Source organism: Streptopelia decaocto (genome assembly GCF_964273445.1).
Source record: "Streptopelia decaocto genome assembly, chromosome: 2".
In the NCBI taxonomy this organism is placed as follows: Eukaryota; Metazoa; Chordata; class Aves; order Columbiformes; family Columbidae; genus Streptopelia; species Streptopelia decaocto.
Window position 1 is genome coordinate 92428349 of NC_138655.1, and position 23602 is coordinate 92451950.

The 23602-nt window shown below is 39.4% G+C and overlaps 1 protein-coding gene across 1 annotated transcript in view; it reads right to left on the reverse strand.

Moving 5' to 3' along the window:
• ELOVL2 (ELOVL fatty acid elongase 2) overlaps positions 1 to 23602 on the reverse strand; it is a gene marked incomplete at both ends in the record, with an annotated part of 49074 nt that overhangs the window by 21718 nt on the left and 3754 nt on the right. Inside the window, one exon of the mRNA XM_082044583.1 lies at positions 841 to 904. Within this exon, the coding sequence (XP_081900709.1) occupies positions 841 to 904 (64 nt within the window). The remainder of the gene's footprint in view (positions 1 to 840; positions 905 to 23602) is intronic.

The window sequence follows — 23602 nt, forward strand, 5'->3', positions numbered from 1 at the left end:
TTGGGCCAGCTGGTGTCTGAGCAGATTCAGCCCTTTTCAGGTGCAGAGGGTAGATGGTTTTGCACCAAAGCCTTGCTACTGTTTATATTCAACTAAGGAGTGCTTATTACTTTATCATAACTTTATTGACATCTGTCTATTGTTTATCACCTCTATTTCTTTCACACATGAAGCAGGTAACATTTAACTCCTGCAATTCAATATTCATTAATTTTGCATGATAGCAGACAATACTCTGCAGATGAAGATGACCCTGGAAAAATGCTCTCTTGCAGAACAATATAGTTATTTCACTGTTTCTCATTTTGCTTTGAGCCTAGATAATCTCCTATCCAGAATAATATTGACCAACACCAAATTGTAAGACCACTTCTTAAGAGACGTAACTGATGAGCAGGCATATATATCTGGCTTCTGTTCCCTGATTCAAAGGACTTGGTCTGCTAGTTAAAAAGCAAACATTGAGGTAAATTTGTGTACAAAGGCCAGCTGATACCAGTGAACAAAGGCACAACATATGCCTATTTATAAATAATTTTAAAAAATCAGTTAAATTTCTTCTTTCATCTTCAGTACAATCTGTGATTTGTTTTAATTTGTATTACAGATAATATGTCTAACACTAAAAAATCTATTGACTTCCTATAAATGCAGTGTATTGATATATTTCCTACAATAATGGTGTGTTCCTGCAAATACTATGATTCTGCCTTGTCCACATTTTTCAATGAGAAATTATTCAGATATAGGATTTTGACTACTTCTATTTATTAGAATATTTTTGAGTGGTAATCTGGATAGGTATTATTTCCTAAAAGGGCTGTAGGTGGACCAGCTTACCTCGAGGACCAAACATATAGTCCACAAATGCATTAACTTCCTGGTCAAAAGCTTTCAGGTGCTCCTAGAAAAAATAAAAAGGATATGTGACATGGCTCATACAGAGAATACAATTAAATAAGCCCAACAAACTGGCAAAGAGCATGTCATGCTCAAGCATTTCCAAAGTGCACAACATCATGTCTACTGATAAAACCAAACTCTTTAAAAAAATTATTTAGACTGGACTATGGTCTAGATAACTTTATAGGCCTTGTTACTGGAAACTGCCTAAACCAGAAATCTTTAGGAAGGGAATTTAAGGTTTTACAAATGAAAAAGAACAGTTATCACACCAAACTCATCTGTGATGGATGCCTTTTTCTCTCCATGCTTTTCTGTTTGCTTTTTTAATGTTTCCTCAGCTGTGTTTGGGGTTTTTGTTTGTTTGTGGGTTTTTTGGTTTTGTTTGTTTGTTTGGGTTTTTTTTGTTTGTTTTTTTTTTGTTTTTTTTTTCTGTAGAGAGGAGCTGGCAATTCCTTTGGTAAGCTTCACGAAACTGCCTGATTGCAACCAGCCTAGTGACAGAGCTTCAGTTGAATATCTTGATGCTTTACTCTTCAAGAAGGAAACCTTTGGGGTGAGCCAACTAAGATTTCTCTAAATCAGTCTCTGAGTTCCTAAAAATGTCTGCAGGAGAAGCCAGACCTCCAGTAATGAAGTTCAGGCCACGCAGTGAGGGAGGAAGAGGAAGTATACATTACAGAGACATTGTACTTTGAAGTCTTAAGTCAATGAAGCTGCTAAGCTGGCAGGTTTGGCAAGTTTGTGTCTGTTCGTGACCAAGTTGAAAGCTAAGTCATGATCAACACAGTTGTTTGCACAGTCAGACGTGGTGGCCTTCCCAAAACACTTCTTCCTTGACTCCGGTTCTGGGTGGTGACTTCCTGCATGCCGATGCCTAAGCAGCTCTGCCACAGCCTGAGGTCATAGAATCATAGAATCATGGAACAGTTTGGGTTGGAAGGGACTTTCAAAGGCCACCTAGTCCAACCCCCTGCAATGAGCAGGGACATCTTCAACTAGTTCAGGTTGCTCAGAGCCCCATCCAGCCTGGCCTTGAATCTTTCCAGGGATGGGGCATCTACCACCTCTCTGGGCAACCCATGCCAATGTTTTACCACCCCCACTGTAAAAATTTTTTCCGAATATCTAGCCTGAATCTCCCTTCTTTTAGTTTAAAACTATTACACCTTGCCTGTTGCAACTTGAGGACATTTCCTCTCATCCTATCACTTGTTACTTGGGAGAAGAGACCAACACTCTCCATGCTACAACCTCCTTTCAGGTAGTTGTAGACAGTGATCAGGTCTCCCCTCAGCCTCCTTTTCTCCAGGCTAAACAGCCCCAACTCACTCAGTCTTGTGCTCCGGACCCTTGACCACCATCATTGCCCTTCTCTGAACTCTCTCCAGCACCCCAATGTCTTTCCTGTAGTGAGGGGCCCAAAACTGAACACAAGATTCAAGATGCAGCCTCACCAGCACCAAGTACAGTGGTATGATTGCTTCCCTAGTCCTGCTGTTATGCTATTCTTGATGCAAGCCAGGATGCTGTTGTTTTTTTTGGCCACCTGGGCACACTTCTGGCTCAAGTTCAGCTGGCTGTCAAACAACACTCCCATGTTCTCTTCCTCCAGGTAGCTTTCCAGCCACTTTTCCCCAAGCCTGTAGCACTGCCTGGGGTTGTTGTGACACAAGTACAGGACCTGGCATTTGGCCTTGTTGAACCTCATAAAATCAGCCTTGGTCCATCTATCCAGCTCATCCAGATCCTCCTGTAGAGCCTTCCTACCCTCAGGTAGATCAGCACTCCCACCCAGCTTGGTGTTGTCTGCAAAATATACCAAGATTGCTTTTTTCATATGTTACCATTTTGATGCAACTTGTGATAGCTGACCTCTTACACCTGGCTAGGATGAGCAGACATCACACTGAATAGATGAGCCAGTCTAAAGTTAAATCTGCCTCCTTATGAATGTGCTTAAATGACACAGTGGGGATTTGTAGCAGCTCCCAACCCTTCTCCAGTCTGTCTTAATTAGCACCAGGTCCATTTGGTGCCTGGTTTGCTTTCATTGGTAATTTGAGAATAGAATTTTTTCTAGGAGGTGCAGCAGAAGAAACAAATATACTTAGAATGTCCCAGTATTTGCCTCTCTTTTGGCTTTTTTTACAGCTTATCTTAGTTACAGAAACAAAACCAGAGATTTACAAGAAATAGATTTATAAGGTTGTTAAAGAAAATACACTTGTTTATATACCTAATACTAGTACTAGTATTGGAGAAAAAGAAATCTTGCTTTAAAAAAGAAAGGTCATTTTGTTTGACTAGTCTTGTCACCTTCCTGTCAACACCACTACAAGAGACCATACCATATTTCTGGGTTTTAGAGCATGTCCTTAATAGCGCCTCTGGGCAAACTAGATGCAAATGTCTTGTTCAACATGATCTGTTGTGTTTCTGAAGAAAAGCAAATTTTAAAAGCCTGAATAAAACTACATACTCCTCTCTAGCAAATCACTGTAACAGCCTTTATCAATGCAGGTATTTGAGTTACAAGGCTAAAGACTAGTGTGTATTTTATGTTTTTCCTTCTGTTTTACAGGACATTGCTCTCAGTACTGGCAATGCTAGCAGTTTGGCAGGATTTCAGACAGATTTGTGGAAGATCTATTTGCCTACACCTATGAAAAAGACCTTAGGAAAGATGAGGAGGGATCATAAAGCTAATAATGATAAAGCAATACAGAGATCTCTGAGTTTCAACATTTTGCAACAGAAATTGAAACAAGTGAATAAGTAGCATGGTGTGCATATGTAAATTACTGTTTTCATTCTGATTGCACTTAAAGCACTATTTCAAACTCAAAAGGCATGGAAAATATAACTTCTCTTTCTTTGTTTATGTATCTTTGTTAGTGCTGGACTTCACTGAGAGACCAATGTCTACTAGTTTCCTAATAGTTTTAGTAAAAGTAGTATAAGCTGTGCAAAAATTATGCACATGGTATTTAAACAGTGCAGGTATCACAATACCTTTGATTTGTTAGAATACCAATGACCTTTAAGGATTATCTACCGCCCCCTGAAAACACTGCCTCAAGTGGTTTAAGTTAATCTTCATATAGCTATAAAAACCAGGCTACTGGATCCAATGTAAGCATGAAAATCTCCTTTCTTTTACAGAAGCAAGTGGGTGGACATGTCCCTGTCAGCTATTGTTCCCAACCACTACCTTAGGGAACTAATACCACAGTCTAGAAACAAGGAGCTTATAGCCAAAGTAACTTGTTTGATCACTTGGGACCAGAAATGGTCACCAACAGACTGGGGAAACCACTGAAAGTCTGAGATCCAGAAGGAGAATTTGCCCAGACGCATGAGGTTTCCATAACTTGTGTTCATCTAAGGATGGATATTCTAAAATCAAAGCTCCTTGAAGTTCAGAGATGGCAATACCAGGGTTTTCTGATCTGGGTGTGTATGAAGTACTGTTTAAAGTACTGCTGCATAAAGTACCAACAATAACTGTGATTAAAAGGCAAACAAAAGGCAATTATTAAATATAGGCATACATTACAAGGTGTGTTTGTGAGGTTTTTCATTTGATTTTGTGGATTTCAAATAGCGTTCTGAAGTAAACTTCCCACAAATGAGTAAATTGCATTCAATCTTATTTATTCTATCTGGAAACCTTTTGTATTAGTGAAGTTTTTTTCATGCAAAAACCTTGAATGTCATTTAGTATCTCAAAAACCCAAGATAATTTGTTTCTTGTTCTTACACAGCTATATAGAAACTATAATACTCTGTACAAAAAGAGATCTTCTTTCAGGCTTCAAACAAAAAACAGAAATGGATGCCAGCCTCTGCTGCCTGATAGAGCTCCTGAAAGCTAATGTGATATTTGAAACCACCATGATAGAAAATACATATATTAAGTGTATGGTGACTTTTATTATTTAGATGGCAACTTTTCCTTAATTGTCTGAAGATTTCTGCTCTGTAAATAGTGACTGAGCAGTACTGGAATTAATCTGGATTTACCAGCGTGTTTAAAGAAACTCATTTTAGATGCCTGCACATATTTAAACACACAAATATTAAAGTAGCATTGAAAAATTGTAGTGCTGGCTCCAGAATGGCTGAAATAGGGCTGAAATGTAACAAAGGGAAGCCAAATATAAATCTCAGGACTGTGGCATGACTGTTCATAAAATTATTTTTTAAGCTTTTTTGTTTGTAGCATTTAAAATTAATCTGGAATAAAGATGTACAATAGGGGACAACTCATCAGCAGATTGTTTTAGACCAGTTTCTAGGGTTTTTGTCACCTTTATCTTCTATGGTTTGTGTGTTATATCTGTAGGAGGAATATGTGTATAACAATACTTAAAAAAGCAGTGGAGAAATATGAAGATGAAGGTAGAAAGGTGAGCCAGAGTTTGCTATGTCTTGTGTCATTAGAACAAGGGGGATTAGTAAATGAAATTGGGAGGCAGGACATCCAGAAGTTGATGTTAAACTGTTACTTTATGTAATATATAATTAATATATGAAACTCATTGCTGGATAATCTCACTGAGAGCAAGAACGAGCTGGAGTGAGCTTATGAGATAGACAGCTAGCTGGGGGATGAGACTGCTGCTATGTCTGATGGATGCACAGGGAAGGAAGGAAATTAGCTAGAAGAGACACTATTTCAGATCTTCTTTTTTAGCATCTCAGATTAACTGTTTCAAGAAACAGAAACGGGATTCTTTATTTGATATGGTAATGTCTGTGTCCTATGTTCTGGGACATTACAGGATTTTTCAAAAAGATGGACCAAATTTGAAATGACTGTATCTCTGCAACCATGAACTACCCATGAATGAAACTCCTACCACTTGAAAGGGCATAGAATTTCAAAGTTTTTAAAATTGTTCTGTAATTTTTTGTACAATTGTAACACATTGCCATAGTGAAATATACTGCTTTGAAATTTGGTCCATCTTTTAAAAACAAACTGGTCTGCCTGAAGGGCTCTTTTGCCAATGTAAGATGCATCCATGCAGAACATTTTTGCTAGTGTAGCAATCTCACTGCCTGATTCCTTCCCAATGAGCAGTATTGTGAAGCCAACAGACTTTTGTAACTGGACTTGTCCTATGAAGGCATGTAATTTGGTGTGGCAGAAGAGACTGAAGCTAAGCAGTACTGCAGCAAGGGAAGGTCTGCTAGTGGTCTCGGTCCAGTGAGGTGCCCAGATAATATGTGAACAATGTTTGGTAATGCTCCTATTTTGCAGAAGTTAACCTAGAATAGCTAATAGAAAGAACACCAATGACTCCATCTAAAGATACAGTTATTATGAGTTCCAAGAGAAGAGAGATCTATCTCTTCGGTTTTGAAAATGCAAGTTGTACAAGATGTTTTGATTTAAGGCAAAAATCTCTGTATGAAAAACACAGTATAATGAAGGAAAAAAAAAAAAAAGGCTGATCCTAATCCCACTTCAGCGCAGAAAATAAAAAATGAATAGTCTTCATATATTTATCTTCCTATTTCCTTTCTTGTGAAAGTTTTCACAATAAACTGTAAGCACTCCAGGAGAAAAAGATGTTATTCTGGTCAGCAAATTATTTAAAAGACTTCAAGAGCACCTCTGAAGGTAACAAAGAATAGCACTGTTGATACTTGAGAAACACACAGTATATCTGTAAGATTTCAGTAAAGGCCATATCTGTTCTGGAAACAATTTATTTGATTTTTAATGTTTTTCATCCAGATTATATTTAATTCCTATTATTCTTCTCATACTATGCAATATATGCTCTATTCTGCTGCTAAAGTTTGCATGCTACATGCGAAAGTCTGGGCCTTTTCCAGTTGATATTACCAAATTCTGCACTTTTTGTGACAAAAAGAGCAAGATTTTTGCATCTGAGGGATATTTTTGCATGTATTTGGAAATTACTGACTGCAGGTTGGCATCTTATGCAAGGCTGGTAGCTTGCAGGCCTGCCTGTTATCTGGCAGAGTAAGTTGGTGGGGAGCTGATTCATCACACCAGCTGTTTGAACAGTGATTACAGCCAGAAGTGCTGAACACCTTCTCCTGTGCTGATTTAGTCACTGCAGAGAAAGCTGAGTTGATGCTGGTGTTACTGAGGGTGAAAAAATAAAAAGGGTAAGGTAGCTGCAAAGGAAAGCTCACAGATTTTGCTTTGGTAGCTGCTCAGGTTACCCTACCTGCAAGAAAATGCTGTGTTTTTCAGTGGCTTCCTCATTAAGTAGACTGGCTAGTAATTTCTGATATGAAAAATGAATGGAAGGATGTGAAGTTTAGTAGGCATGGAAAGACACAGGTAAATGTAGCCAGAGGTTTTATCTTCAGCAGCTACTACATTTGGACTGTCTAGATTAGGGGTGTCAAACTCATTTTCACTGGGGGCCATATCAGCCTTGCAGTTGCCTTCAAAGGGATTAATGTAATTTTAGGACTGTATAAATGTAGCAGTGGTGATATTTATACAGTCTTAAAATTATGTTTGGCCCTTTGGAGGCAACTGTGAGGCTGATGTGGCCGTCCCATGAAAATGAATTTGACATCCCTGGCCTAGGTAGATTCACATTGAAAGAGGTAAGATTTTTTTTTTTTTTGCTATGTTACTGTAATTTTGAAGTGAGGGCACTTGTGTCTTAAGGTTCTCTTACTATATTGTTATTCAGAGAATTTTACCCTGTGGTTTAGCAATACCTGCAAGAAAGCAGTAGGCTGGCAGTATTATCTGCACCAAGCCTGAAGCAGAACATTTGACTTGCCTAAGTTAACAGGAGCATGCTAAAAGATGCGACTTACACAGGTAAACTGAATTTCTTCAGTTTTGTCCTGTTTTTTAGTTCTGTGCTCTCTCTACTTGAAAATATCTTGCAAGGAAGAGTTAAATCTTCAAAGGTGTCTGGGATGTAGTGTTGTGCTGTGTGATGCTGAGGTGTCTTGATGGGCTCTGTGATCTCAAGCTCCCTATGCAGGGATAAGACCTGAGTACCTGGCTGCCTATGCTGTGCAGACAGATGGGCTTGGAAAGGGTGTGGGAGCTCCCTTCCTGCAGGGTGGTACCTAAACAGCCAGCTGCCTCCCTCTGCTTGCAACTTGCAGGCACTGACTGTATCTGGAGCTGGGTACCTATATAAGCCTTTCCCCTTGCAAAAACAGACCAGATAAGAAAGTGGAACCTGTGTAGAAGCAGCAGACAGCATGCCAGGTGGTCCTGTGGTACCGGTGTTCACGCCTGCCCTCTGTCTAATCTGTCCGTGGGCTTTCAGCTCGCATCCTCCATCTGCCCTGAGCCTTAAACTAGCAGTTAACTCATTAATAACTTTTCTTCATTTCTTCAACTGCAGCTCTTGTCTTCCCAATAAATACTTCAGTGTACATCTGAGCAGGGACTCGAATCCAGACATAGAGATGGATGACTTCAGTTTCAATTTTTCCCTTTTCTTTGACGCTAGTGATGGCTGACTATGCTCAGAAACTTAGGACGATGTGCCAGCCCAAGTGGTTAAGGAAATCACAAAAAGATGTGAGGTATGAGTTCAAGTTAGGGAGAAGAGCAGTTTGAAACTTGGTCTCCCATACAACAGGTGAGGGCTGTATGCATTGAATTAGTGGTAATGCTAAGGTGGTGGGTTTGGGGGTACCACAAGTACTTAGTTTTGGCCTTTATGCAGCAATCTGAAATCCAGGCTTAGAAAACCACATCCCATAGGGGAGGAGGGCAAGGAAGGCATGGCTCAAGGACATTCTAAGGATTTAGGTGCTCAGGCAAGTTTAGTTACATGCGAAAATATAGGTGCTGTTACAATTGAAAACAGGGATGTCTCGAGAATTTAGGAGACTCCAACATCACGTGACAGCTGGGCTCTAAATTTTGGGCATAAGTACTATGAAAAAGCAATTAAATGATTGAAAGAATAAAGAGAACAGCCTGCTGCAGTCTCTAGTTCTTATTTCACATCCACCTCTGCTTTGCCAGCATTTTTGGAGGGCTCCGTAGCTTCTTAGCATATGTACTTCAACCAAGCAAAAATCTAGTCTCATGATGCTGAGGTGGGTCAGATTTAAACTGCAGTTTTGAAAAGGAATCCAGAAAAACAGCACCTCAAAGCATAAATGTCAGCTTGTTTGCTTCAATTTAATCTTAGTCCTTTGTTGTATTTTTATTTTCAAAGCCATTGTGCTTTACCTATAGAAAAAAATCACTCAAACTGCTGCTTCCATCTCATTTTTTAAAACAAAAACCCACAAAAAAAACAAACAAAACCCCCAAACTAGTTCATATTTTGTTCATTAATTACCCTTACTGCAAGCTGTCTTCAGTGAGCCTGGGCTTGTAGAAAAATCTTAACATGAACAAGAATATCTCTGTGAGATCCATGAAGAGGATGCAGAAAAAATATTCCTTGCTCCACTCTGGATCGAGGACTGCAGCATTTGTGCCTGTTAGTGTTTGAAAATCAGGACAATAGCATGTTGTCCCATACTGTAGATTCACGTCCTCCTCATGCCTGTGCCCTGTGGCAGACTGCAAGAGTTGATGTTAGGGATTTGCTGTACAGGGAATCTCTTCTACCCCTTATTTTCTCCTGCTATTTTTTTTTTGGAGGGGGTGGGGTTGGGTATTGCTGGGTTCCAAAGGCACCCTGCATAGTGCTTTCACTGACACCATGTAAACTACTGAGTCTCAAGCTAATTCTACAGGGAAAGGCAATTTGCTATCAGATCTCTTCTTATCCTTATGCTGCCTGAGAGTGAGGAGAGTGGAGTTCTATGTGCTGCTTCCCACAGCTTGTGTGTGAGTCCCAGTGTGCTGAGATCTTTGAGGGGTAAGGGTTTCTTTGTGGCCTGATTGTTTAAAGATGTGTCCACCATATATTTAAGCAGCAGCAGTCTTGAAATCTTCTACACTTTCCTTAGAGTACAGGCAGGCAGGAGGTCCTCACCATACTCTGCTGTATGGAAGGGTGACACTCTTGAACTAGTTTCTCTCACCAGCTGCTCTCTGAATGTTCAGCAATAGTATTTTGTAGTGCTTTCTTCATTCAGTTTTCTTCATCATTTCACAAAATCCCAAGCTCATACTCAAAATGGTCTCTGCCCTGCTAGAGTTGATTGCAACAGTTCAGCAGAAGTCTTTCCTCTTTATAATATCCCTCTGTTCTTTGGGGAGTTAGAAACTGGTCTTTTGGCTAATGTGCGCTAAACCAAGTTTCCCTGTGGTCTCCATGTATCTCTGGTGAATAATGCCACCTTTATGCAGTTCCACTTGTGCTGATGATACTTTGTGTCAGTGTCTTTCCCCACAAACCAGACTGAAATATTAAAGCAATAGGAACTGTGGACCCAGAAAATACCCTTCCAGCTTCCATGGGCAGATCTAGAGACTTCCACAGAAAAGAGTATGGTCAGAGGGCCTGCCTTGAGTTAATTCCCATTTCTGCTAAAGTGGCTAGTAGCAGAAAACCAAACCCATCCTTCAGTATCTGTTCCTGTGTTCAGTTTTTAAAATAAAAGTGCTTTTCTTCTGGTGAAAGGGAAGTAGGTGACTTTTGTGGCTTGAATGTTGAGAAACTTCCACATACTCCTCTGTGGAGTGCCAGTTTGGGTGGCCTACATAAGAGTTGGGGGACAGAGGTCTTTTGACAACCCCCTGCTTGGGCATCTTATGGCTCTCAGGGCATTATTCACAGACACCATTAAGAGAAACAGTGGCCTACTAAAGGCAGAACCTTTGCTATGCTGCCCACGTGGCACTCCTACCCCCTTGCACTGAGGAAGCCCTTTGGTGAGTTTGCTCATTGCCCCCCAAAAGAACATGCGATGTGCAAGGGTCTCCCTTTCTTCATGTGGGCTGAAATGGGTGCCTGATGCAACTTGGTGGTGGTGGTGATGTACCTTCATCACTGTGTTTAATACAAATGGCACCATTCGTCAGGAGCAGATGGGGGTGCTAGGAACAGAAGAGGGCTCAGTGATGGGAGAAGCAGCATGTTTCCCTGGCTCCCTTCTGCATCTTGGCTCAGTTTCCAGCAATGCTTAGGTCAGTCATAGTGGGAAAAAACACACATGCAGGGCTGTGCAGCTGCAGCATTCTCTCTGGTGGGGGAGTGGGAAGCACAGCAACAACTACAGGCTCTGGGTTAATGTGCTGAGTGCTTACAGCTAGCAGGACATACCAAAGCCGTGTAGAGCACGTGCTTCTCTCAGAGGTTAAACACCTTTGATTTCTGTGCAACAGAGACCTCTTTTACCAGTGAACCTGTCCTTTCTGGGATTCACCTCTGATGGAGTAGAAAGGAATGTATCTCTTGGGCTTGGCTTCTCTGCCTGCAGTGGTTGGTCCTGGAGCAGAATGGGGCACACACCTGCTCCAGGAGGTTCCTGTGCTCCAGGCAAGGCTTCACCTCATCACCTCAGGCTGGGAGACTGACCCAAGGAGACCAACTATGCTTAGTCTTTCACACAACGTGCCCTCACTCCATCCTGCTTACAGCCACAACCACAGTGCAGATGCATACCCCATGTCAGCTGTAGTCTATCTCATCTTCACCTGTAGCTACAACATCTACCCTCAGTGCTGACTGTTTTTCTTGTGAATCTATAAGCGACCCTTGCTGCTGTGATGGTTCTTTAAAACAAAAGCTTATGGAATGACAAAATTTTATTGTTCTTGAGGTAGTTTTGGGAAATGCAATATATGATAGCCCAATGCAATGAAAGGAAAAAAACCAAATTTACTTTTGGGCTTTCCCAGCATTCACCTTCCTAAATAGAGTCATATAACATGAAGATCAAACTGTAAAGCTTTGTGTGTGTGTTTTCATTCTCTCTTCCTAACAAAAAATACACTTTTTTTTGTTTCCTTTCCAAAAGACTGGGTTTTAATTCTTGATACTTTAAAGCTTTGCAAACTATCATAGTTATTATGTCTCTCTGAAAATGTTAGGTTCTAGTTGCAGTGATGCAGAATAGTAAGTTCTGCCTTGTACTGCTAAATTTACAATAATGTGAAGAAAAACCAAAACTCAGCATGTATTTCTTTAATGTGGTTCTATTTGCACAGTGAATTATTGTGCTGGTTTTGGCTGGACTAGAGCTGGTTATCTTCGTAGTAGCTAGCATGGGGCTGTGTTTTGGATTTGTGCTGGAAACAACGTTGATAACACAGAGATATTTTAGCTATTGCTAAGCAATGATTACACAGAGTCAAGGCCTTCTCAAGTCCTCGCTCCAATCAAACAGTGAGGAGGCTGGGGGTGCACGAGAGGTTGGGAGCTGACACAGCTGGAGCAGCTGACCCCAACTAACCAAAGGGATATTCCAGACCATATGATTTCATGTTCAGTAATAAAAGCTGGGGGAAGAAGAGAGGGAGGACATTTGGAGTTAATGGAGTTTGTCGAGCCCGGCTATCCTGGAGATGGCTGAACACCTGCCTGCCCATGAGAAGTGGTGAATGAATCCCTTGTTCTGTTTTGCTTGTGCACATGGCTTTTCCTTTGCCTATTAAACTGTGTTTATCTCAACCCACAAGTTTTCTCACTTTTACCTTCCTGATTATCTCCTCCATCCCAGCAAGGGGTAGTGAACAAGTGCCTGTGTGGTGCTTAGTTGCTGGCTGGGGCTAAGCCATGACAAGTTCAGCATTTTACTAGGTGTAAAACTCCTGAAACCAGGTTCCCTGGCTTTGGGGGTTGCCATGAGAAGCAGGCACTTTGTGAGCACCTCAATCCTGCCTGACAGGCCTTTGCAGCCAAGGAGGCTCTGGAGAAATGCTCTTCTCTCAAGACTTACCAGTTATTGGTTGATGTTGTACTCCTTTAGGAAATGGGAGTTTGAGCTGTTTTCAGCTGGGGAGCCAACATACTCCAGGCTTTGCACTTCTGGAGAAACAGCACTAATATTTAGGTTCTTTCTGATTTGGGATTTCTAGATCTGTTTAACAAGAGGTCTCTTTTGACTTGGTTTTGTAGTCCTGCTCCATGCTATACACCCTCATTCCATACATGGGAATGAAGACCTAGGTGGAGAAATAACTGCTTTATAGCTTCTATCAGGACTTAAATCAGGCTAAAGCACCATCAACATCAAAGGTGAGTAAGCCCTAAGAGGCAGAACAATTTTTTTATAAGAACATTGTAAATAATGGAGCTATTTCAGACATAATTATTTTATTTTTTTTTTTCTGGACTGTTCAACCTGCCAGGAGCCATAGAAAATTTTAATTTCTCACATAAAATAAGGTAAGTCTTGTTTCACCAACCATGGTACTGCCACGATGATATATCATCATGAGGTAAATTGCTCTTACAAAATTGATCAGCTGTTTATTCTTTTTTAAGTACAAGGAAAAGGAATTTGAAAGGTTTTTTGCACTACAGTTTTATGGGATAGTATGAAAGTGATTTAAGAGCCAATTAATATTCACTTGGTTTCCAAAAATCTATTTATAGTATAAGTACTTGAAAGCATCCAGCCTATTACACATTTTAAAATTATTTTATATTGTAAAAGGCTGAGTGGTTGCATTGTCTCCAGGATGAAAATTTCTCTTTCTAGAATCACTGCTTACAGGACTTTCCTTCTACGAATTTCCAAGCTGTTTTTGCTCTGGTCTTTATAATCATATTAAGTAATCACTAAAATAAAATATGACAATGGCAGTGCTCAAAATAGAACTCATATGGCCTTAAAAGAAAAGCAGAAAGGCAGGGTGGCTGTTGCAGCCCAATTTGCAGTATGTGTCAATTGTGTACACTCCCAGGAACTGTATCTTTATAATCCATCCTTTTGCTTGTTATCAGAATTTCAAAACAAAACTGTCACCAAAGCAGATCAGTGCAATCCTTTTAAAAGTAATCCTGCTCAATTCTACCTGCTACACAGGGGAACAACAGCTTAACTTGTAATTAAAGAAGATTTCTCTAGGGAGACCTTAGATGTGGCCTGTCAGTTCCCAAGAAAATGGTAGCAATTATTGACCTTGTTTTTCCTTTGCTCTAACAATCATATTTAAAATTACAGTATGACCTGAGATGGAGCATAATTCCTGTAAATGATGATGTGACAAGACTGTATGACTGAGAGGGAGTAAATAAAAAGGAAATTAGTCAAAAATGAAAGGGTAGATAAAAATTCTGCCACCTTCTAATAGCCTGAGTGAATAAATCACTTTCTCAGGCAAAGCAACAATCTTTGGGAACCGGTTCAGGCTTGAATAAGAGAAAGTTTTACTTGGAACAGGAAGGTCCTTAAGTTACAAGAAAATAACTTCAATGAGTTTTTTTTACAGAGAGGTTAATTATGTTATGGTTGCTTCTTTAATGATCTGTTTACCTCTTGTTGACTTTACAAGGGGTTGGGAAGACAGATCAGTATCAGAATTAATTTTACATCAGCAACTGAAAGCCTGCTCAGCTTAACATACCTGCTTCCAAACAACTCGATGTGGTAAAGGATGCCTAACCAAACTCCGTAATGAAGAAGCAGTGTATCACTTCTCATTATACAAGGGCAAGACAGCCAGCTGCACTTTGAGAAGCACGGGGAAATAATTCTACCAGAGCGAGGGACAGTAATTACTCTTTTAAGGCTTTAGATTTACCAGATGATTTGCTTTTGGAACAGAATATTCCCCAGAGATGTGCCTGGGTTTACAGCATCTGCCCCATATGTGTGCAACTACACAGTTTTTTCAGCAAAAACCTTGCATCCTAAATTTAGACCCATACAATGAAGTAAAAAGAGGGGGACAAGGGAGTAAATGAAATGGTAGGGGAAAATTACAGCAACAAGTTTAAAAGTGAGCTCGGACTTCTTAGTATACCACATCATGATAATTTTTGTTTTCCTCAATATTTGCAGACAGGTTTTGTTGCTGCTGAGAAGCTGATTTTCTAAATTAGTATAATGCTTGCAGGGCTTTATTATGTACTTGGCGGACATGTTTGGTCATTTTTCTGGAGGAAGCAACAGAGACAAACAGGCAACATATCCTTTTTAGTACTGTGAAAATCTCTACTTAATTTTCTACTGTAACGAGCTTCAAGATCTAAGATGAATAGAAGATCCTAACCCTCTGCACAGGATCTCATGGCTTGTTGGACAATGAACCTTGAAAAAAAAAAAAACCCAACCCCAAAGGCAGGAGCTCTGGTTTTCCCACAATCCTGGCTGCCCAGTGAGACAAAGGGCACTCTATACTGAAAAAGTAGGTTTCTTGGTTGCCGTCCCAGCCGTCTGCAACATAATACTGTGTCCCCACGGCGGGGATTAATGTGCAAGGGACTGCCTGCTCCTCCTGTTACAGACAGGGAGGATCAAAAACGAATTTTCTAAAACGTGTTGTTCCCTTACTGGGGTTCTCCCCGACAGAACAGTTTTGCCTGACTTTCTTTAACAGCTCGTACCAGGGCTGTGGGGCTCTTGCCTGCTCTGTGGGGGACAAGGCAGGAGTCTAGTTCCTCCAGGCAGACATAAAAGTAGGGCTGTAGGGTCCTTTTTTTTTAAAATACAGTAAATTGAATTAAAATAAAATATAAAAATATAAACAAGAAAATAAAGTGTTAGGTTTTTCCTTATCTCTTATAGTCTTTGACAGACAACTGCCAGTGGCCCTTCAAAAAACTATAAGTCAGAAACTCAACTTGTAAAATATTAACTAATTAATTGCTCAATTAAGACTTTTTCCTGCAATGCTAATTCCCTTTACAGACATACTTTTGCTAAGGACAACAGTGTTAGAAGACTCAATACAGCCTGTGAAGCATATAACAAAAAGAAAGACTCTGAGATCTATTGGAAAAACTGACAACTATACATATATACATCATTAATACCTGTTTCAAACCAACAACAAATTCACCTAGTCAAGACATACGAGGTAAAATGGGCTTCTAACATATATGTAATGCTACAGGTACTTTATATAAGAAAGTGGATGAGATGCAGCACGTTTTGTTTGCATAATTTAACTGTGTACTGAATTTATAATCAATGTATTATGAATTTCTGAAGTTCACTACTATTAATTTCATCCTCCTAAAGCATTTTAAAATTGCCATAGCTACTGAAAGTATACAGAAGAATGTTTTAAGTATAAACACTTCTAGGCGAACATAGACAATTGTAGCACAGGATACCTTAGTTTTCCAGAAAACAGTAATGATCCTGAAAACACTTTCATCCTCACTAGCAAAACCATCTCCACTTGATGCAGTTATTGAAATGCACTGAACTGCTTACTAAATATAAATAAACCCCAAATCTAATCTAGAGGGCTGTTGTGTTTTAGGCACCCTGAGAGTTGCTGTGGTGGCTGGAGAGTTGCCTTCCTTTGGGCTGGGAACACCACCTCAGGCCTCCTGGCGATGCTGGTTGTATGACTGCTCTGTAGTTGTGTTAAAGTGACTCTGGTTAGTTGAAACTACCCAAATAGGACCTCTTAAAATAAGTTATGCAAAGCTGGTGTGAGGTGTCATGCAGGACAGTGACCTGCAGCAAAGGGATGGTGCTGTGCAACTGGGAATGGTAATCTAATCTGCTGGCACAACTGGAACAGGAGCAGACAGATGTTCACACCCTTGGCTGGCTTTTGCAGTAAATTCTTTAGTATAGAGCTCCGAAACCAAAATCCTTCCGTCCTGCATTTTTATTGAGCTAAAACACCAAGTTCTTGTTTCCATAAATTCACATGCTCTAGAGCAGGGGTGTCAAACTCATTTTCACTGGGGGCCACTTCAGCCTCGCAGTTGCCTTCGAAGGGCTGAATGTAATTTTAGGACTGTATAAATGTAACTACGCCTACATTTATGCAGTCCTGGAATTACATTTGGCCCTTTGAGGGCAACTGCGAGGCTGATGTGGGCCCCGCTGAAAAGGAGTTTGACACCCCTGCTCTAGAGGTTAAAGTCATGTTTTCACTGTCACTGTAAAACTAGAATCATATTTTAAAATAATACCTGTAATTTAAGATTATTACTGACCTCTGTAAAGTCAGAAGACCCAGGAAGGAACAAAGTGGGATTAAAAACCACAGAAACCAAATCTATAGTCATGCCCACGTGTTTGCTTTGTTTCCCAAACCCTCTATTGAATGTCTTATTTAATCCTCAGATAAAGCTACTGAGATTAATTCTGCCCAGCTATATTTCCTTTGTGAAAAATTGCATGTATCAACATTTAGTGGAACTGGACTAACTACTTTCCCAAAGGCACGATGTGTCAAAATCTACCCTGATATATATATACATATATATACACGTGTGTATATATATATACATGCTGTATAAACTGCTCATGTTATTGAATTTGAAAGGTATAGAACAGGACACGTCCCACTTGCCTTGTCACGTGGGAATGTACCTGGAAGAAGCAGGAGACTTACAAGGGGGTGGGTTCATTGCATAATTATAAGCCAACACCATAATTATAAGGGACCAGCAGAGCTCCACATGGGTGCCATGGTTCACTTGGCCACACTCACCAGACCCACTGCCAGGAGTGGATCCCTTGTATTTTAATTTCTCTTCACAACTTGGAATGAAGGAATCTGGCACAGTAACTTCGCACTGCAGGTTAACGTGTATGCATGTTTTCTATCCATTGCCATGCATTTGATAAGACAGGTCACTTTGTAGCCTGCTTTAGTCACAGCCTTAAGAGTTACAACACTCAATTTGTAGATTTGATCTTATTCTTATAGTCTAGGTGAAGGAAATCTGGTTATGTTTATTTGCCTATTAGAGAAATGGGTTGTTTTGCAGTCATTTGCTACACCATTTCTTGCCTAGCTGCTGCCCAAATACACAGACCCTTTCCTGAACTATTTAAAGGGGATGTAAGTGGAAAAAAAGGAAAGAAAAAGAATGGAAGAGCAGGAGGTATTTGTAACATGCTGCTGTGGATTAGAGAGACCAGATCGAAGCCTCTAAGGTCTCAGTGTTAATCTTCCAACACATGCAAAGCCTTTCAATTTCACTTTGAGGTCACTACTCTTGTACAAAACAGTCTAACTGCTGTGTGAGGAATGCAGGTAAAAAACTCAGTACAGGAAGCTTTTCAATTAGCTTTGAGTATAATTGACTTTGGGAAAGAAACCTGAGGTTTTTAAGTCAAAATATGTGCTTATAAGATCTAAGATCTGTACATAAAACTTAAAATCAAACAGATTTCAAGCTACTGAGTTTTAAAAAACATTTATCTTCTAATTTATTAGTTTGATGCTAGACTTCACTTAAAAGTAACTGCTGATTTAAAGAAGAAAAGTAAAACTAGAAAAATTCCAAGGTTAAGCATGTCACAATATCTAATATTATGGAAAGAAAGCACAGCTAGAAGACATTCACTGCTTTAGTGGGTATGCTGGTCTTGCAATACCTTTTGTGTTTTCTTGATTATGTCTAGTATTAGAAGATGGGTTTTCTCAGTAGAAAGCTTTTCACACAGCTTTCTTCATCATTCCAGGCGATAATCTGATAGGATCAGCCTAAGCTGACCTGTAAAATCAAGTGCCATTGAAGTTGGGAATTCCATGTGACATCATCTACACAAGAGTGCTACACCACAGTGACTGCCACACCTGCGTGGACTGGTTTAGTTAATTGATCCTTAGAGCAAACAGCCTTTGGAAAGACAGAGATCATGTGGAAAAATGTTTTCCCTTGATGGTTAAGTATTGATGAGTTTCAGTGCCGCCCTGTAGTGGACAGACAGTTGTCAAGAGGAAAACAGAGTTGCTGGCAAGGTCAGCTTGAACCATTTGAGACCTGATATATACATCACAGGCACTGATCAAGTACCTTTTTCCAGAAAATGAATATCCTCACGAGCTCGAGTTTCCAATAAGTGAAGCAGATGCTCCAAGTATCTTTAGTTTTACTACAGTTTCATTTGCATTAAATGTGTGTTGTTGGGAAGAACTATTTGAAGAGATGGCAATCTCTTACAAGTAAATGTAATAAGTGCATTTGTTTTACAGGACAAGTTAGAATTATCACTGATGGCACCTGCAGCTGATGTAAGTAAAACTACAGATATCCTTGAAGACAGATAGAATGGGAAGGTTCTATCCTCCTCCTCCAAAAAAAAAAAGGAAGCAAAACTAACTAGCAGACACACAATAAATGTTTTCCAGCAAAGTGTGTTGTCTGACAGAAATGGCAAAGGTAATGATGGTAGATCTAGTTCTTAAATATAACGGAGAATAATTAAGGTGTAACCAAAACAAACAAACAAAAAAGCAGCAACAAGAGACTTTCCTGTGGAAAACAGACTATAGTAAGAAATAAAGACCTGTGTTTAAGTCTGTGAAATGTGTAAATGTGGTATCACACAATCACAGAATGTGAGCAAATCTGCGATAACCATGAGAGTTAAGTAAGCAAGTAAAATTAAAGAAATGCAATTATTCCTAGTTTTTAAGAAAAATCTAGATGTGGGAAATTATTTGTTTTAGGAAGATGCTAAGAAAGAAACCAGGAGGTGATGTCTGAAGATGTTCTTTGGTATGTTTCTCAGCTAGGTCTAAGCACTATGTTATTTGAGGGCTCTAACTGAACAGAACCCTTCCTTCATTGTGACTACGCACGTTGCTCCTTCATAATTTAGACTCGGATACTTGCAGTATTAACCTGAAGATCTGATCAACTGAATGTTGATTAAAATAAATCCCAAACTGGCTTATTGAGTCAAGTTCAAGACCATTTCAGGTAACAAATTCTCAAACCTTTTCTAATTCTACATTGATGTATGAAGCATCGTAGGTGTTTAATGAACTCACTTTTCTTTCTGCCACACAGGTGCCCATGTTGCAGCGAGTGCTTTGTTATTTGGCTTAGTATTTTTAATTTACATGACATCATTGTTTCAACAGTAGTGTGTCTTCATCACTTAAATAACCACCCTATTGCATCCAACAAGAAGTGCTGAGAATCACATTTGTATCCATGTCTTTTCAATGTCATCCATATTTGCAGGAGGAGCACTGAAGGGTATGGGGATGCCTTTGTAAAAGAAACAGAAGCACATGAACCCCCAGATTTGCTGAAGACTAGGGGACTGGTATGGGTTTCTTGTTTTCAGCTGATCAGGATGTTCCTTATCCTACTGAGTGCTCAGGAGTCATTGAGTACTTTTGAGTGCTTGCAGCATGCATACCAAGCTTCAGCAAGACCTAAGGTTTAATGAGCCAGAATTTTGAAATACTCACACTCTTTTAACTCATGAAAACACACCTGGAGGAAAAACAGGATAATGCCATGGTTTTTCTCCCTTCTACATCTGTTTTGGTGACACTGTTCTCTGGCTTGGATTTCAACTTTGCGCCTTTCCATTAAAACACTTTTTGATCTGAATTCTGCCATTTCCCAAAGGTGTCTTGCAAATAGAAGGAAATTACTTCCTGCTTGATGTAAAATAAATTATTTTGTGGAAAAAAATGAATTAAATATATATATATAGTTATGTTGGTAATTTAGTAAATGTAAAAGGGGAAAAAAGTGATACTTTTTCCTCCAGGATAGGCTGTGGGGAATATTTTTGAGTTTTTCTTTTAGTTATTGTAAAAAAATAACTTCAATGTAGTCTCTTATCTTTCAATTTTTTTTTTTTTTTTTTTTCAGATACTATTAAAGTACAGACTTACAAAGTCTCCAGGAGTAAGGAAGAAATAACTGCATTAAAACGAAAAGATTCTCAATATTGCTTTTCCCTGACCTGAAAAGCTACTGGTACTTTGCAGAGGAATAAAACTAAATGCTACCTTTTCTATTTCTCTGCACAAATTGCTTGGTTTTGATCCAAGCTTCAAATGCATTTCAGCACCAAGAAATCACAAGCTGTATCTCACAAAGGGGAGCATGAACAACCTATGATACTTTTGACACGTACCAGAAAAACTCAACAAATCTTAGAGAGGATATGTAACTAACCATCTGACAGAAAAGAGAGCTCCGGAAATTGCAGAGGATGCCATAAAACTCGGAAAATGTGTAATCCTAACAGCTGAGGGATGCAGCTGTTCCTATAAGCATTGCATGGGATATTTTTCATACTATAAAAGCTTCTGAATTTGGGCAGGATGATAATTTTGAGTAGCCAGTCAGCAGTGCAAATTGATAAAAAAAAAAATTGGTATGTTTCTCAGCTAGGTCTAAGCACTGTGTTTGAGTAATAGATTGGCAATCATGCAAATATGAAAACATACTCCATGTGTTTTCCCTCTGGAATTCATGGAATACTGGCAAACAATGAAAAAATTAAACTCTGTAAATAATAAAACACTGTTTTGCCACAAATACCAACTTCTAGCAGATGCGGAACTTGCACAACTTCACACCTGACCTTATAAACAGCAATAGAAGTAACTTGGCTGACTGCAGCCAGCAATTGGAGAGAAAGCGGGTGTGGATGGTATTATTCAGAACCCCCTCACCAAAAGATGTGCCAATTCCCTGACGCGGAAATCACCCTTGACAACCTTGCCAACCATTTATTCCCTGCCAGTTTGAAGGCACTTTGCTTTTTGGAACAGTTTTATCCGTGCTCACAGCCAAAAGTAAGAAACAAAGTATTTTTTTACTTCAAGCTGGCTGTGAAAATGCATGTGTAATGTAGGGAAATGAAGAAACAGAATCTGATGCGTGTTTTCCAAAGTGTCACTTGAGAATACAAACCAACATTTAAATAGGAAAATATCTTCTTGTTCTGTTAACTGGTCCTTAATTTTTTTTCTTCCATTTCTCCCTTAAATCCTTCAGGCCAAAAACTTGGATTTCAAATGCTATTTCATGTTTTTTACTTCAATCATGATTAAAGAAGACTGGGTGAGGAAAGGAAAGAAAATGATATTTGGGTTTGAAGCTTAATAAGGAAGACAAAAAGAAAGTATGGAAGTTCTCTTATGTCTCCTCCTCCGAAACAGTTCTAAGTTTACCTCTTTAAAAACCTTAAATCAAGCTAATCAACTTCAAGGACACCTCTTCTTAAAAGTGTATGAAACCCCAGTAACAAAGCACAGTCTCCTGGCACTGGATAAGAAGGTGCACAAGCTAATTAGCTCTCGTCCTCCGCTAACCCCAACAGTGGGTATCCTAGAGTTTAATCCACGTATAACTGGAATTTGAAAGCCCGAAACTCTTAAACCCACTATACCATGGAAACACCCAGACTGAGGCTTCTCTTAAAACCAAAATGCTAATGACCATGCTGAATGGCAAGGCCTTAATGACACAAAAATGCCTGGAAATTGCATCCGTTGTTGTCACACAGGGGAAATAAAAACAACCGTAGACTTTTCTTTATGTGTGTAAGTTACTCCCCCCATTAGGTTGCTGTACCATGTTGTCTTTGCTTGCTGCAAAGTGTCATGAATGGTAACTACTGACTGGCGTACTTTAGGGGACTTTTAAGAACTGGGAAAAATGGTTTTGTTGTATTTCCTTATGCTTGGTTTTAAGGCATTTATTTAAAACTCGGCCACCCAACTTCCAATTGCAATTTCTTGCTATGTTTGGCTTTCAAAAATAGACACAGAATAAGAAGTATGTCTTGTTTCATTTCTATATCTGTCCTTCTTGAGGGAAAAAAACAAAATTTCTCTCTAGAGTGATGAAAATAATCTTAATTTTTTATTCTCTAATTACACATCTTCATATAGTGATTTCTGCCACATGGAGCTTTATTTCCTTCAGTGTGGGACATCTGACCTTTACTATTAATATTTCATCACAGTCAGTTTTGACTGAGGAAGAGCAAATGCAACACAGTTTGAACACATTAGCTGGAAGAACTTAGCATTTTTAAAAAATCACTCAGTTGTTATATTGATGTCTAATCAGAGTACTTTCAGTATTAATGCCAATATAAAGTTAATTATCATATTCTTGAAGATGTAGGATGTAAATTTTTTTCTTCTTAGCCTCCTAGATCTGAGCATAATTAGCCCCAAAAAAACTAAAGTGTTTTTTGGTGTTACTTAGGTGGATAAGAAACCCCACAGAAGATGTAACTATTCACTTTATTTTATATTGAACTCGTTAGCTGTGCAGCAGTCCTGTGGGTAAAGATGCAGTCAGTCAGATATTGTGGCCCATAAGGCAAGCCTTATGGGGTGTATGCACGTCATGGATTTATAAGCTCAGCTGTCACCAAGCACTGACAAATTGGCTGATAAATTTGATAAACTTGAAGCCTGAAGTGTGGCATTTATAAAGTGGCAGAGTTACAGTCTCACAAGGTGTTTCTTCTCTGTTGCCGCTGGGCCATCCTTCTCATGCCCTTCCATGGTTCCTTCATGAGGCAGACTCATCCCAACAGCTTTCTGGCTCTGAACAACCAGTGGTATGCTTGGTTTTATTCTCCTAATTTCCCTCCCATCTCCTTTACCTTCTTTAATTATGAATCAGGCTGCACTTCTGACATATTACTTTGTCATTGAATATGGACTTCAGGCCCCCTTTGTAAAAGATTTGTTCTTAAATGTCTGTCTGTGCCTGGACTTCTAAATCAGTTTTACAGGCAGTGATTAACAAAAACTCTCATAAAGCATGGCATGAAAAAATCAGGCAAAAATCCTACCTGATGTGATTTACACTTGAAGCTGGCTTAAATAAGGGTATAAAACAGCCCTTTATATTTACATTAATCCAGATTTTGCTAATACCTAAATAAAATATTA